Genomic DNA, 12880 nt, shown 5'->3' with positions numbered 1-12880 from the left:
CCTCTGAAAAGTTTTTTTTTGGTCTATAATCTGCAATGAGATCAGTTGGAAGAGAAGGCCCATGTGGCATAATGAATGGCTGGCTAGAATTTACGCTAAAAAGCTTTAATTAAAGACAAGTGGTTCTATGAAGTCTATTTCTCTAGAGCTGTCTCAAGGGGAATGTCTGCACATGTGATTAATTTGGCTTCTGCTTGCTGCAATTTTCTTCAAAGAAGACCATGACACCCTGCAACGACAGGCCCCCACTGATTTTAAAAGCATGGGCATGCACTGTATAAAGGACCAAGCGGCTGTTCAGAAGTCAGCAATGAACTCTGGAGAATTGCAGAATGTTTCTCTTAAACTTGATGTGTAGGTGGTTGACTGATCCCCCTCAGGTAATAGATTATTAAGGCAGCAATAGCATGAGCCTTTTACAATCGATGGCTGTGTTTGCAAACGTTTAGCTTTTAAGTGTAGACGTGCTTCACTATTACATTATAAAAGTTAACTTTTGGTGTCTAATAATAATATTTAACTGAAGTAGAACACTTAGCCCATATATGTCTACATGAGTTACCAGTCTGTCTCCCGATCAGAAGGCAAGCCCAGAGCAGTGACTCATGCAGAGAGGCAACATACAGCATCCTCTGTGGGCAAGTAATTCTCCTCTATTGGGAGTCATTGAATGATCCAACGCAGAGATATGGTAGAACTACAGAGATATGGTGTCTGATTGGAAGAAGGCGAGGCCACTTACTCATGCAGAGTTATAGCAGGCAGCCTTCTCTGTGGGTGGGTGCTTTGGACTGACAGGCGCTTGCTGCACCCTGGTGTTTCCCAGCATACCGTTTGGGAGTTCCTGATCTCTGGTTTTAAAAGAAAAGCCATTATTGAGAGCACAGTGTACTCCTTAAGGCAGATATTGATCCGAATACTCTTCTTATTCCCATTCCCCTTTATATGTATTAATATTCTGGTTCTTCCGCAATCAGTGAAAGAAAACAGAATCGGGACTTGGATGATACAATGGGCAGGCTTAATTGATTGTTCTTCTTTGTTGCCTAGCAAGTGCTGTTATAATGCATTCTTCAGGCAAGGTACATGGCAGGTTTGTTTAGTGACTGCCAGCTACTCTTCTAAACGTCATCCTTGGTTTGTTAAACTCTTGGCGTACCGATCCACTTCTTTCATTTTCTGAATGCTTTATGCCGGGACTCAAGCCTTGTAATGCAGAGCCCTTCTGATCTAGGGAAGAATAAAAAAATCCGATTCTGCCATTAGTGTCCTGAAACATCTCATGCTTTCACACCAAGAGGAGGAGAGACTTCCATTCCCTCTACACTGCACGGTCACTGCATCTCTTCCCTCAGTGTTCTGTGCCAGTGAAAAAAAACTGGCTTTTCCCGATGTAACACTTCCAGAAATATAGGTCCTAAGATATATGATTGATAAATAATTGTTTTCCCGTTGGTCTTAGGACCTATATTTCTGGAAGTGTTCTGCACCGGCCTGTAGATGTTCTGGAACATTAGGACATCAAAGATACTTTTTTCTAACCAGGAGTAGAATTCTAATGAACCACTGGGGTTGTGTGTGTTTCTGTGTGTGAGTGATTGAATGAGACAGAGTACTCTACAGACTGGTTTATACACCGCTACCATGGACTTATGCATTTGCGGGCTCATGAGAGTGGTATTCATCAAAGGAAGGGCTTGAGGGAACATCACATTTCTGCTTTAACCAGGGTTTTCAGTCTCAAGCGTACACTTTCCTCACAGATAAATGTGATAATTTCACTGCTCCAAGAAGTTCAGAACTGCTAATATGGTGGACTTGTGGGGGTGGGGAGGAGAGACACTTTTGGGGCTCAGTCAGCTTTCATATGATGTTTGTCAGGAAGGGGCAGTGGGAATCTTAGTGTGGGGAGTGGGGCTCTCACTTAAGTGGAACATTCAAACGAGCTCATAGATGTGTAGGTCTGCTGTGGTAAATAACGTACATATGAAGCCGCCTTATACTGAATCAGACCATTGGTCTGTTAAGGTCAATACTCTCTACTCGGACTGGCAGCCACTGTCCCGAGTCTCAGGTGGAAGTCTTTCACATCTCCTGTCACCTGATTCTTTCAACTGGAGTTGTCAGGATTAAACCTGGGAATTTCTGTATGCCATGTAAATGCTCTTCCACTTCCTCAAAGCTGGTCCTGATAGTTACAATTTTCAGTCAAACAGCCACAATAAGAACAAAAATGTGATGATTTCACCTCCATAACAGTCTGCATTCTCTGTTTGGCTCAGCCTACTGCTACTATTCTGTTCAATGACAGAAAGTATCTGACAGGGCATTGGTGGAACATTAATGCCATCGAAGCATTAAGCAGTTCCAAGACTTTATTTGTGTGTGACTACTCACTGGTATTGAGTAGAGACATATTTTTGAGGTCCTCCCCCCTCAAGTCCTGAGAGTCCTATTAGCACAACCTTACACATGAGTATTGGTACTTAAATAAAAGAAAAGCACAGAACAGGTCACTAATAAAGATATGGAAATGTGAGAGGATGAGCAGAAAAAATGGCAAGGTGCTTACCAATAGTTTTAAATACTGTATTACAGCTGGAAATTTTAAAACATTCCAATTTCGGAATCAGGTGTAGAATGAAGAACAAATGGATTGAAAAGTGAGAGAAACAGCTGGGTAGAAGGAAGGAAGGAAGATGACAGTAGGGCTAGAAGCAAGTCTAGCGGTAGCCATTTCTGTGTAGGGTTTTTTTTTAACCTCCAAAGATATTCCTGTCCACCTCCACTGATTCATAATATATTCTTTTGTTTCCATTTAATCTTACAGAGAAGAGTAAAAGACGTCATATCGCCAATCATATTCGAAGCAGCCTATAGCCTTGGTGACCATATCACAGCAAAGGAGGAGAAGGAATTACCTTCACTCAAGCCTGTACTCCGATGGAAAAAGGGACAGAAGATGGCTCAGAGAAATCAGGTTACCAACTCATTCATCTTTCAGTAGGGCTGCCAACAACCTGGAGAAAAAAATGCCCCGCCCCGGCATTAGAGGCTCCATGTGTGGGAATGAGCGAGTAATGCTTTTCATGGCGTGGAGATACATAACATTATGTGGTTAATATTTTGCCCCTGGTGGAATACAACATGACTGTGCTTCATTTAGGTGCTTCCAAACCACCGTCTGCTCTTTTCAAGCATGGCTTATTGGTCTCCTGGGCTATCTGTTTTAACCCAGAGCAAAGAAGAACCCCCTTTGCCTTCACTTAAAGAGGAAATGGTGTGACAGCTGCAAGTAGAGCCTCCTTGTGAAAGCTGTACCCACAACCAACCTGGATGGCAGGGCAGAGCTTGGCACCACCTTCAAGATGACAATGCTAAGCTCTAGATTCCCTCCCCCTTTTTAGCTATTTACAGGGCTTTTCTTTTTTAGCAGCTGCGCTGCAGCTTAGCTGAGAGGCTTCGGCTCAGCAATTGGTGGGGGTGAGGTTTGCCAAGTTATGGAGGCTTGGCAAGATTTTCCTAAAGTTGGAGCTTTTGCAATGAGAAAAAAAGGGCAGAGAGGGACAGCATCAACAATGAGTGGGACTAGGGATTTAAATGCCATCCCTGGGCACCTCCATCCCAGTCCATTGCTGTTTGCACAATGGGAGTGACCTTGTCTTCCTGCATGTGGCAACAGCCCATGTGGTTGAAGAGGTTCACAGGAACTCACTTGCATGACGATACCTAGGACAGTATAACAGGACATTAAAATACATGCATCCCCGACAGTTTACCAATATCTTTTCTAGGTGTCCTTCAGTGTTTTTATGCTCTTGTTTGCATGTACTGTACTGTGTACTTAAAGAATCCTGGATTCCCTTCTTCAGATACTCATATGACATGTGCAGGGAACTCTGACTTTCAAAAGCTTATGCCCTGAAAATCTTGTTGATCTCTAAGGTGCCAATGGACTCAAATCCTGTTGTTCCAACATCTAGGATTACAAATCCTGCAGACCAACATGACTACCCACCTAAAACTATCTTAAAGACTCCTGAAGCCAATATTAAAACAATCTGTACCAGATGTATTGCTAGATATTCATTTGCTGAATGAGCAGAAGAATTGCCTTCCATCAGAAATTATGCAGTTAAAAATAGCTCCTTGTAATTGGTCTGAGTAAATGGGATCCTAATTTCAAGTGAGTAACTGTGCTGGTTTGTAATAGAAGAGCACGATTTGGGTCCAGAAGCACCTTAGAGACCAACTACATTTCCAGCTATGAACTTTTGAGAGTCAATGCTCCCTTCATTTGACTCTCAAAAGCTCACACACTAGAAATCTAGTTGGTCTCTAAAGTGCTACTGAACTCAAATCTGGATCTTTATTGAATCACTTGCAAAAGGGCACAAGAGTAAGCATTTTCTGAAAAGTGCAACATTGGCCTGTTGTTTTTTTCCTTAAAGTGTTGGTGATTTTGTAAACTGGATTTGGTTTGGGGGATTCTTAGGTCTTATAGTATATACATGGCATGCTGTGAGTTCAGCAGAAATCATGACTTGGGACAGAGTTAGTTCTCATTTAATCCATACTAAAGCAGTGAGTCCAGTGATGATTGGCGTACCTTGTACCTATCTTGGCCAATTTCTTTATGTGCCAATTTCTTGGTCAGTTTCTTCTGTGCTGTAACATCAAGATCCAATTGCCAAGTGACTCCTTCCTATCATGTGGAGAGCGTCGTTGCCAGTAACGTATATCTGGTGTGGGAATTATGCTGAGAAAGTCTTCCTCACAACTGGGAGAAGTCTTGTGGTAACCACAACTGGAATGTTCAACATGGGGCAGAATCTATTTTCTACATAGAAGTGACTGGTGAGAAGATAGGATAATGTCTAGACGTGCCTTGAAAGTTGTTCATAGTGTGATCCTGTACAGCATTACTCCAGTCTTAAGGCTGTTGATTTCAATGTTTCACAGGCATACTGCCAATTACTTATTCTTCAGAACATCTGTGGGTTATGGTTATATATGAGACAGTAAAATTTAATGCTGCGAATGTTCTCTGTTAAGTAGAATAGGCTGCAGAAATCTGCTCTCTTCCCGATATGTCCAAGATATGAATCTTTCCATTACAGGAAACGGTGTCTCCTGTCCCTCTATCCTTGTTGAATTAACAGTATTTCCCCCCTTTCTTGGGCGGGATCCCTAATTCATTCAGTCCCACCCACACATACTTGCTTGGCTTCACATGCTGGAATTTGATGGTCAGAGTGAACCCAAAGCTGGCAGCAAGTGGACACTTTCCATGCCAGGAAATTTAAAAATGATCCCACCCAGAATTATAATACAATTGGACGATGTTGAGCTTTGAATTTGTCTGTTCTTTGAACTGGACCAGAATGGGGGAGGAAAAAGGATTGGTACTAATTTAGATTGGGGAAAATGTCTAAGGCATTTAAAAGATTTGTTCAAAATATGCAGAAATAGAGCAAGCGGCTTTCTCCCTTGAAGGGCAGGCCGCAGCCCCTTTTGAGCATCTGCCAAACCTAGATTTGCCTTTCGTAATGTGTGAGAAGAACATCGTGTTGTATGACATCTTTGCCCTTGCTGCTGAGCATTCCTTCCAATTCAGCAACCTTTATTGGGTCAGTCTTTTCACACATTAACCATGGTACACTTATGCAGGGTGTGCAAGTTGTAAGAAATTATTTTCAGGGGATGCATAAGATAGTCTGAAAAGGTAGTTTCAGGTAGGAACCCATGTTGGTCTGCACTTGAAGAGCAAGATCTGGTTGATTTTTAAGGTTCTCGGATCTTCCTCTGAGAAGGGAGAGTTGGATGGCTACTGCTCTTACCCAAGAGAATTGTCCTTCAGGGTCCTATGTCTTTTCTCATACTTTCCATCTCCTCCAGCTCTCTGTCTGCCTGAAAACAACAGGTGAGCTCATTCAAGGCTCTGAACTTTGGAGTCCTGAGTATGCCCATGACAATCTGGTATATTTCTCCTTTCCCTCCTTACTAAGTGTGCCAAGGTCCTCAGCAATGAACTGGATAAGTATGAACAAATGGAATCTTACATAAATAACGATTTGGGGGTGGGGTTTGATCTATAGAAGAGGGCTGTGTCTGTTTTCAGTGAAGTCACAGACACCTTAGGGAGCAGGATCACAAAACTGTTTTCCTTAGACATCCAAATGAACTTGGTAGCCAGGAGTGCATTCTTCTTTGTTTCATTTGATTCACCAACTATTCCCCATTCTTTAGCCTAAGACCTTAGCCACTGTTGCGCAATCTAGGGCAACTTGTTGACTTGACTACTCCAGTGGGTCTTCCCTAGAAGACTGAACCTTTAAAAGATCTAAAATGTAGCGGCCCAACTGTTAGTACATATGACACCAGCTCTTCTAAAAATTTTGCTGGCTGCCATTTTGCTCCGGGGCAGGGGCAGTCTCAGTGATTCTGGGGTTCTGGCCAAAGTTCAAGTATGACCCCCCCCCCCCGCAGCCCTTCTTTCCACTCAACCTACTCAGTAAGAATATTAGGAATGACTTACCCATGGCCATAGCAACCCGTGATAGGTGGGAGACAGCTGCCCTGAGCAGTAGCACTTGTCTGCTCCCCATAGTTCCTTTGGCCCACCATCCATTGCCCAAAGAGGTGATAGCAGGATCTGCTCCTGTGCCCCCTCTCTCCTTCATGCCTGGCACGTGGCACTGCAGGTGCTGACCAGCAATGAGATGGTAAGTGCATATGCACAGTACTGTTTTCTTGCTCAACTGTCAGGTGCAGCGCTGGCTGAACAAGCAAATGGGGGGAAGCAGTGGCCCTTTCCCTCTCATGCTTGGTATGCAGATCTGCAGGCAGAAGCCAGCGATAAGAGGTAAAGGCAGCTGTGCGGCATCTCTCTCTTGCTCAGATGCCCTTGACAGAGCTGACTGAATGATGCAGACCAGCGAGTAAGCTGGCACAGCACCCCCTACTCCCCACCCTGGACAGTTGCAAGAGAAGGCAGATGAGCAAATTTATACAGTTTGACTATATGGCCACCCCTCCCCACTGTAAGGGCTCCCGCAGCCTCCGTTCCTTACTCCTGCCTCTCAGGGCACTGCTGTGGCAGTGGCAGAAAGACCACCACCAGCCAGGACAGAGGTCCCTTCCAGCATGAAGCCTGGGATAGCTGCCGCAGTTGACCCATAACTAAGATTGCCAGTGTTCCTGGGCTAAGCTCAAGGTACTGGTTTTGCTTATTAAAAGTCCTAAACTCCATGGGCTCCGGATCTTATTGTTCCGTTTTGGATGTGTATGTGTAAGTATATGCTAATTTTTATTGTTTGAGGTGCCTCCAGTTCTTACCTGATTCATCATTTATCATGAACCTGGAGGATAAAATTGTTAGATTGAGAGATGGCAACTTGTTTCATCCAACCATCTTCGTGGTGGAGCAAGGCTTTGAATGTTATACTTCCATATCTCGACCCTGTATTGGCTCACATCCATATGAAATGGAATGTGTTCATATTAGCCTACGGAATTTCACAGCTGTTCTTAGCTACCCCTTGAACAACCACATCTACTTTATTCCATAACAGGATTCTTCTTTTCATTTATAGCTCCTAAAGAATTTACCCCCATTTGCTTCACCTGCTGCGGCTGTCACTAGAAATACTCTGCCAATTATTTTGTCCTCTTGTAGCCAGTGTATGCAATTAAATCCTGGAAAGCATTCAGGAATGTTAATTACTTGTCATCGGTGAGATGAAATCTGGTGCTTGCATTTGGCTGAATGGGATATATTTTATTAGCCATGCTTCATAAATGCAGAGTCCGGATGTGTGCAGTTAAGAGCAACTGGTTCTTTACTTTGGAACCACTCAGTGCAAGGAAGTGTTTCTTTTATCAAGGAAGAACAAAGAGTTATGAATATAGCATATCACATATTTTCTTGAGCCAAAGGAATCTTTTTTGATTAGGACTGCCTTTACAAAACTCAGTTTGGTGTTTTCAGACTTCCTCATCAAGCTCTTTTCCATGCTATATGAAAAGGCCAATTCAAGCAATCTTTTGTAAACATTTTTTCTTTATTCTCAGTAAAATAGTCCATACAACATACTGACTTGTTAGACTTTCCTAACCTCTTAACTCAATACAAAGACTGAGTAAACTGCAATACACATACAAACACGAATAAAAAATCTGAGACGTCTACATATGAAAGGTTGATACAGTTAAATTTCAAAATAACCTCATACATATCTACTATTAACCTTAAAATTACATTCCACCAAATTCCAAGGTGTCAAGATGACTTCAAGACTTTATCACAAAGTTTTGGCGTCAATGAAACGAATTTTACTACCGTTTCTTGTCAGTCCCTGAAAGAAGATATAAAAGATGGTACTCAGCAGAACGAACAGGGAAAGTAGCCATAAGAGGAACTAACATGTTAACTCTTTGCTCCGCTAGAGGAAAAAAAGAAAATGTATAATACAAATTTAAAGTTAATGCAAGTTGACTTTTTAGTGGATTTTGGTGTGTTCAGAAGACGTGTATAAATAGTGGTTCCATTTTAGAAGTTCCAGGAGGTGGGACTGGAGTTTAGTGCTAGAGTATCTGCTTTGCATGCAGAAGTTCCCAGATTCAATCTTCCATCATCTTCCCTTAGAAGAGTCAGCTAGTAATGGATGTGAAAGACTTCTACCTTGGACAGCAATTGCTTGTAACAGCAATTCGCAATAATGGTCTTATTCATAGGCAGTGATCCGACTGGGTGTGAGCTTCCCATTTTCATCCAGGATTGTACTCAGGATGAAACCAATATTTCAACATCATAACCGATTCAACATGCCATCGAAAATGTCAATTAGTGGTTTTTTAGCCACAGGACAAATTATGGTGTTGGCTTGGGGAAGGGGGCTTTATAGTGGTGGAACTCAGTGGTGGAACTCAAGACTGCACAATGACATCACTTTGGGTCAGCTGGAACAAGGGGGGAGTTTTTTAAAGTTTAAATTGCCCTTGGCAAAAATGGTCACATGGTCAGTGGCCCCGCCCCCTGATCTCCAGACAGAGGGGAGTTTAGATTGCCCTCTGCGCCACTCAGTGGTGCGGAGAGCAATCTAAACTCCCCTCTGTCTGGAGATCAGGGGGCGGGGCCACTGGCCATGTGACCATTTTTAAGAGGTGCCGGAACTCCGTTCCACCGCATTCCCACTGAAAAAAAGCCCTGTGTGTGTGTGTGTGTATTGTTGCATTTGTCTGCCTTAAAAGCATTACTTTTGTGGCCTTCATGCTCAAACACTACATCTGTACTTCCATTGTATATACTGTATTTTGCTTATGTTATGCTTAGTATTTGATTTGGCAGCAGTTGTCAGGGTAATAGTAGAAAGAATGTGAATATCTTCTTGGTCAATGTCAATTTCACTGTAAAGAGAAGTTTCTGGTAGTTTGTGAGTGATGTGTTTAGATCTAGGGTCAAAGTGCTTGTTGCATGCAATGAAAACCTTGATTATATGGACCTGAAAGTCATGTGTGTGTGTATAGAAGAGAGAACCTTGCTTTTGTTTTCTGAATTCATATAATGCCATGTTTTTGCTACCATGTTTTCAAGTACAGTTGCTAGAGCATAGTAGTGATTTGCTGTGACTACTAATGTTCAAATTGCTTAATGTTAAACACTCCTGGCAGAAAAGATTTAGCAAACATTTAAGATTTGCTTGTCTGCAGATCTCTTGTGGTGCATTTGTCTATACAAATCCAACCTCAAGGGAAGCTTGAGTCCATCTAGGTTTCTTCCCCCGTTTCAATCCTAATAGTGCTGTTTTTTCTCATTTTCTCATAGACTGTCTTTGAGAGGAATTGTCAATCAGATGATTGTGCTGCAGATCTGAAACTTCTGGGTAAACTGTTCCTATCCAGGTGAGCGAAGGCAGCTTTTTAATTTGTATTGTAAAGAAGACGGCTAGTTTTTATTGATAAGAATGAAGGGAAGGGAAAATTCATACATCTTGAAAATTCTAGCTTGAGGCGGCCAAATCAAAAGTATATCCCTTCAGTATGCAACTTCCTTTGTGATAGGTATGTTTTTGTGCTACAGTTGCCTTTAAAAATCATAATATGGCTTCAACACTCATTTGCTCAGAGGATATCAGAGTTGGATTAGTTATTCCAAGCCAGCTTTTGAGAATCTGTTTATTTATTTATTTACTTCATTTCTATCTCACTTTTCTCCCAAATGAGGATCCAAAGTGTCTTATCAACACAACAACCCGGTAAGGTAGGTTACCTGGGAGTATATGACTGTCCCAGGGTCATCCAGCAAACTTCCATAATAGAGTGGAGATTCGAACCTGGGTCTCCCAGATCTTAGTCTGACATTCTAGCCACCATGCCTTGCTGGCTCTCAATAACTAGTTTTTCAAAAATACCAAGAAACTATCACTACTCTCAGAAAATTCTCATTAAAAGTTAAATGTCCAGAAGGTGAGCTTTTGGGGACGGAGGGATTGAAGGTGACCTTTTAATAGATCCAGAAATGAAATGTAAATGTCTTTGCCTGAATGGGTCTGGTCCATATGTGACACTGGGAGGTTTTGTATACAGAGCTCCCAGGTTTGCTTATTTGACATCAGACATGCAGGAGCCTGATTTGAATTGGGAGCAGAGGAAGCGCAAGGGGCAGGGCTTTTTTTCTGGGAAAAGAGGTGGTGGAACTCAGTGGGTTTCCCTCGGAGAAAATGGTCACATGGCTGGTGGCCCCGCCCCCTGATCTCCAGACAGGGGGGAGTTTAGATTGCCCTCCGCGCTGCTCTAGCAGCGTGGAGGGCAATCTAAACTCCCCCCTGTCTGGCGGTCAGGGGACGGGGCCACCAGCCATGTGACCATTTTCAAGAGGTTCCAGAACTCTGTTCCACTGCGTTCCAGCTGAAAAAAAGCCCTAGCAAGGGGTAAGCCTTTTTCCCTGCACTGTTGGCTCCATGAAGCCAACAATGTAACCATACTGTAAACCTATGGGTACCTGTATGAAAACAGCAGCTCTGTGGGCCATTTCAGAATAAGAAAAGGGCTTGGGGAGGAAGGCTTAAGGCACACTCCATAGGAGGTCCCCCATACACACGATTTTTCAAAAATAAAAATACCGGAAGAGCGTGTTCCTGAACCTCCTAGTGTCAAATATAATTGAACCCTGTCTGATCAAACATGAGGTATGGATTTCCTTAATGGCTTTGACCAAGTCAGTAACTCAGTTTCTAGTCTAAAATAAAATAAAAAGGTAATGAGCAACTTCGTGCTCTGGTGGTGAAGCATGATCAGATAAAGCAATCCAGGTACTCGAAAGCAGCGACTGTTAAACTGTGCCAATGGATGAAAACACAGACTATGCTGGGGACCACTTATACCTGCCCTCATTGAAGACCTTTTTCCATACGAGTCTGGAGATGTGGAAGGGTCTGTAATTGAGGAAACCAGTAAGCGATTACTTGATGTATGCCCCAGTCTGTTGTTCACAGGGTCTGGGGGGGAAGATTTGTGTGGTCCTGCCCCAACTTGATTATCTACAGCTTTCCCCCATGTCTTCCTCTTTCTGAGCCCTTCACTCTGTTTTTTTCTCTTTATTTATTTATTTATAGTCCACCTTTCTTATTGAGACTCAATATACAGTGTGAGATTGGTACAGTCAATATCAAGGACATTTCCATAAACAATGCCATAGGGTAAATAAACACAAGTTGACAAAGACGGAGCGTTTGCAAGAATCCAATACAGAGTTGAAGAGATGCTGAAACAGAACATAATCAATTCTAGGGCTAACATTAGACATAGGAGCACAGAGTGGTAAGCTGCAGTACTGCAGCCCAAACTCTGCTCACAATGTGAGTTCAATCCTGGCGGAAGCCAGGTTCAAGTAGGTCATAGTCCCTCTCTATACTGCCTTGGTCAGGCTGCACCCGGAGTACTGTGTGCAGTTCTGGAGGCCTCACTTCAAAAAGGATGTGGACAAAATTGAGAGGATGCAGAAGAGAGCGACGAGAATGATCAGGGGTCTGGAGACTGAGCCCTACGAGGAAAGGGTGAGGGCCTTGGGAATGTTTAGTTTGGAGAAGATGAGATTGAGGGGGGACATGATTGCTCTCTTTAAATATTTGAAAGGCTGTCATTTGGAGGAGGGCAAGGAGCTGTTCCAGTTGGCAGCAGAGGATAGGACTCAAAGCAATGGGCTTAAATTACATGCAGAAAGGTACCGGCTGGATATTAGGAAAAACTTTTTCATGGTCAGAGAGTTCAAAGGTGGAATCAGTTGCCTAGGGAGGTGATGAACTCCCCTTCACTGGCAGTTTTCAAGAAGAGGCTGGTTGAATATTTGTCAGAGATGCTTTAGGCTCATCCTGCATTGGGCAGGGGGTTGGACTAGAAGGTCTGTATGGCCCCTTCTAACTCTGTGATTCTGTGATTTAAAACAACAGATAGTACATAAAGCAACATAGTGGTGAAGTCTGTAGCCCCTAACTAATTTGATTTGGTGTAGTGATTAAGAGTGTGGGACTCTAATGTAGAGAACTGGGTTTGATTCCCCTCTTCTCCACTTGAAGCCAGCTGGGTGACCTTGGGTCAGTCACAGCTTCTAGGAGCTCTCTCAGCCCCACCCACCTCACAGAGTGTTTTGTTGTGGGGATAATAATGACATACTTTGTAAACTGCTTTGCGTGGGTGTTAAGTTGACCTGAAGGGTGGTATATAAATTGAATGTTGTTGTTATTAAGAGCCTTGTGGCACAGAGCGGTAAGCTGCAGTATTGCAGCCCAAGCTCTGCTCACGACCACCTGAATTAAATCCTGGTGGAAGCTGGGTTCAAGTAGCTGGCTCAAGGTTGACTCAACCTTCCATCCTTCCGAGG

The 12880-nt window shown here is 43.1% G+C and overlaps 1 protein-coding gene across 1 annotated transcript in view; it reads left to right on the top strand.

Moving 5' to 3' along the window:
- The window catches only part of ITGA9 (integrin subunit alpha 9), a 288361-nt gene that overhangs the window by 144584 nt on the left and 130897 nt on the right, over window positions 1-12880 (top strand). The window contains exons 16-17 of the mRNA XM_054992076.1: window positions 2831-2980; window positions 9827-9903. Coding sequence (XP_054848051.1) covers window positions 2831-2980; window positions 9827-9903 — 227 coding nt within the window. The remainder of the gene's footprint in view (window positions 1-2830; window positions 2981-9826; window positions 9904-12880) is intronic.

This window comes from Eublepharis macularius, chromosome 11 (assembly GCF_028583425.1).
Source record: "Eublepharis macularius isolate TG4126 chromosome 11, MPM_Emac_v1.0, whole genome shotgun sequence".
NCBI lineage: Eukaryota > Metazoa > Chordata > Lepidosauria > Squamata > Eublepharidae > Eublepharis > Eublepharis macularius.
Note: the sequence above shows the minus strand (reverse complement) of the source record. Positions and strands in the feature narration are given on the sequence as shown.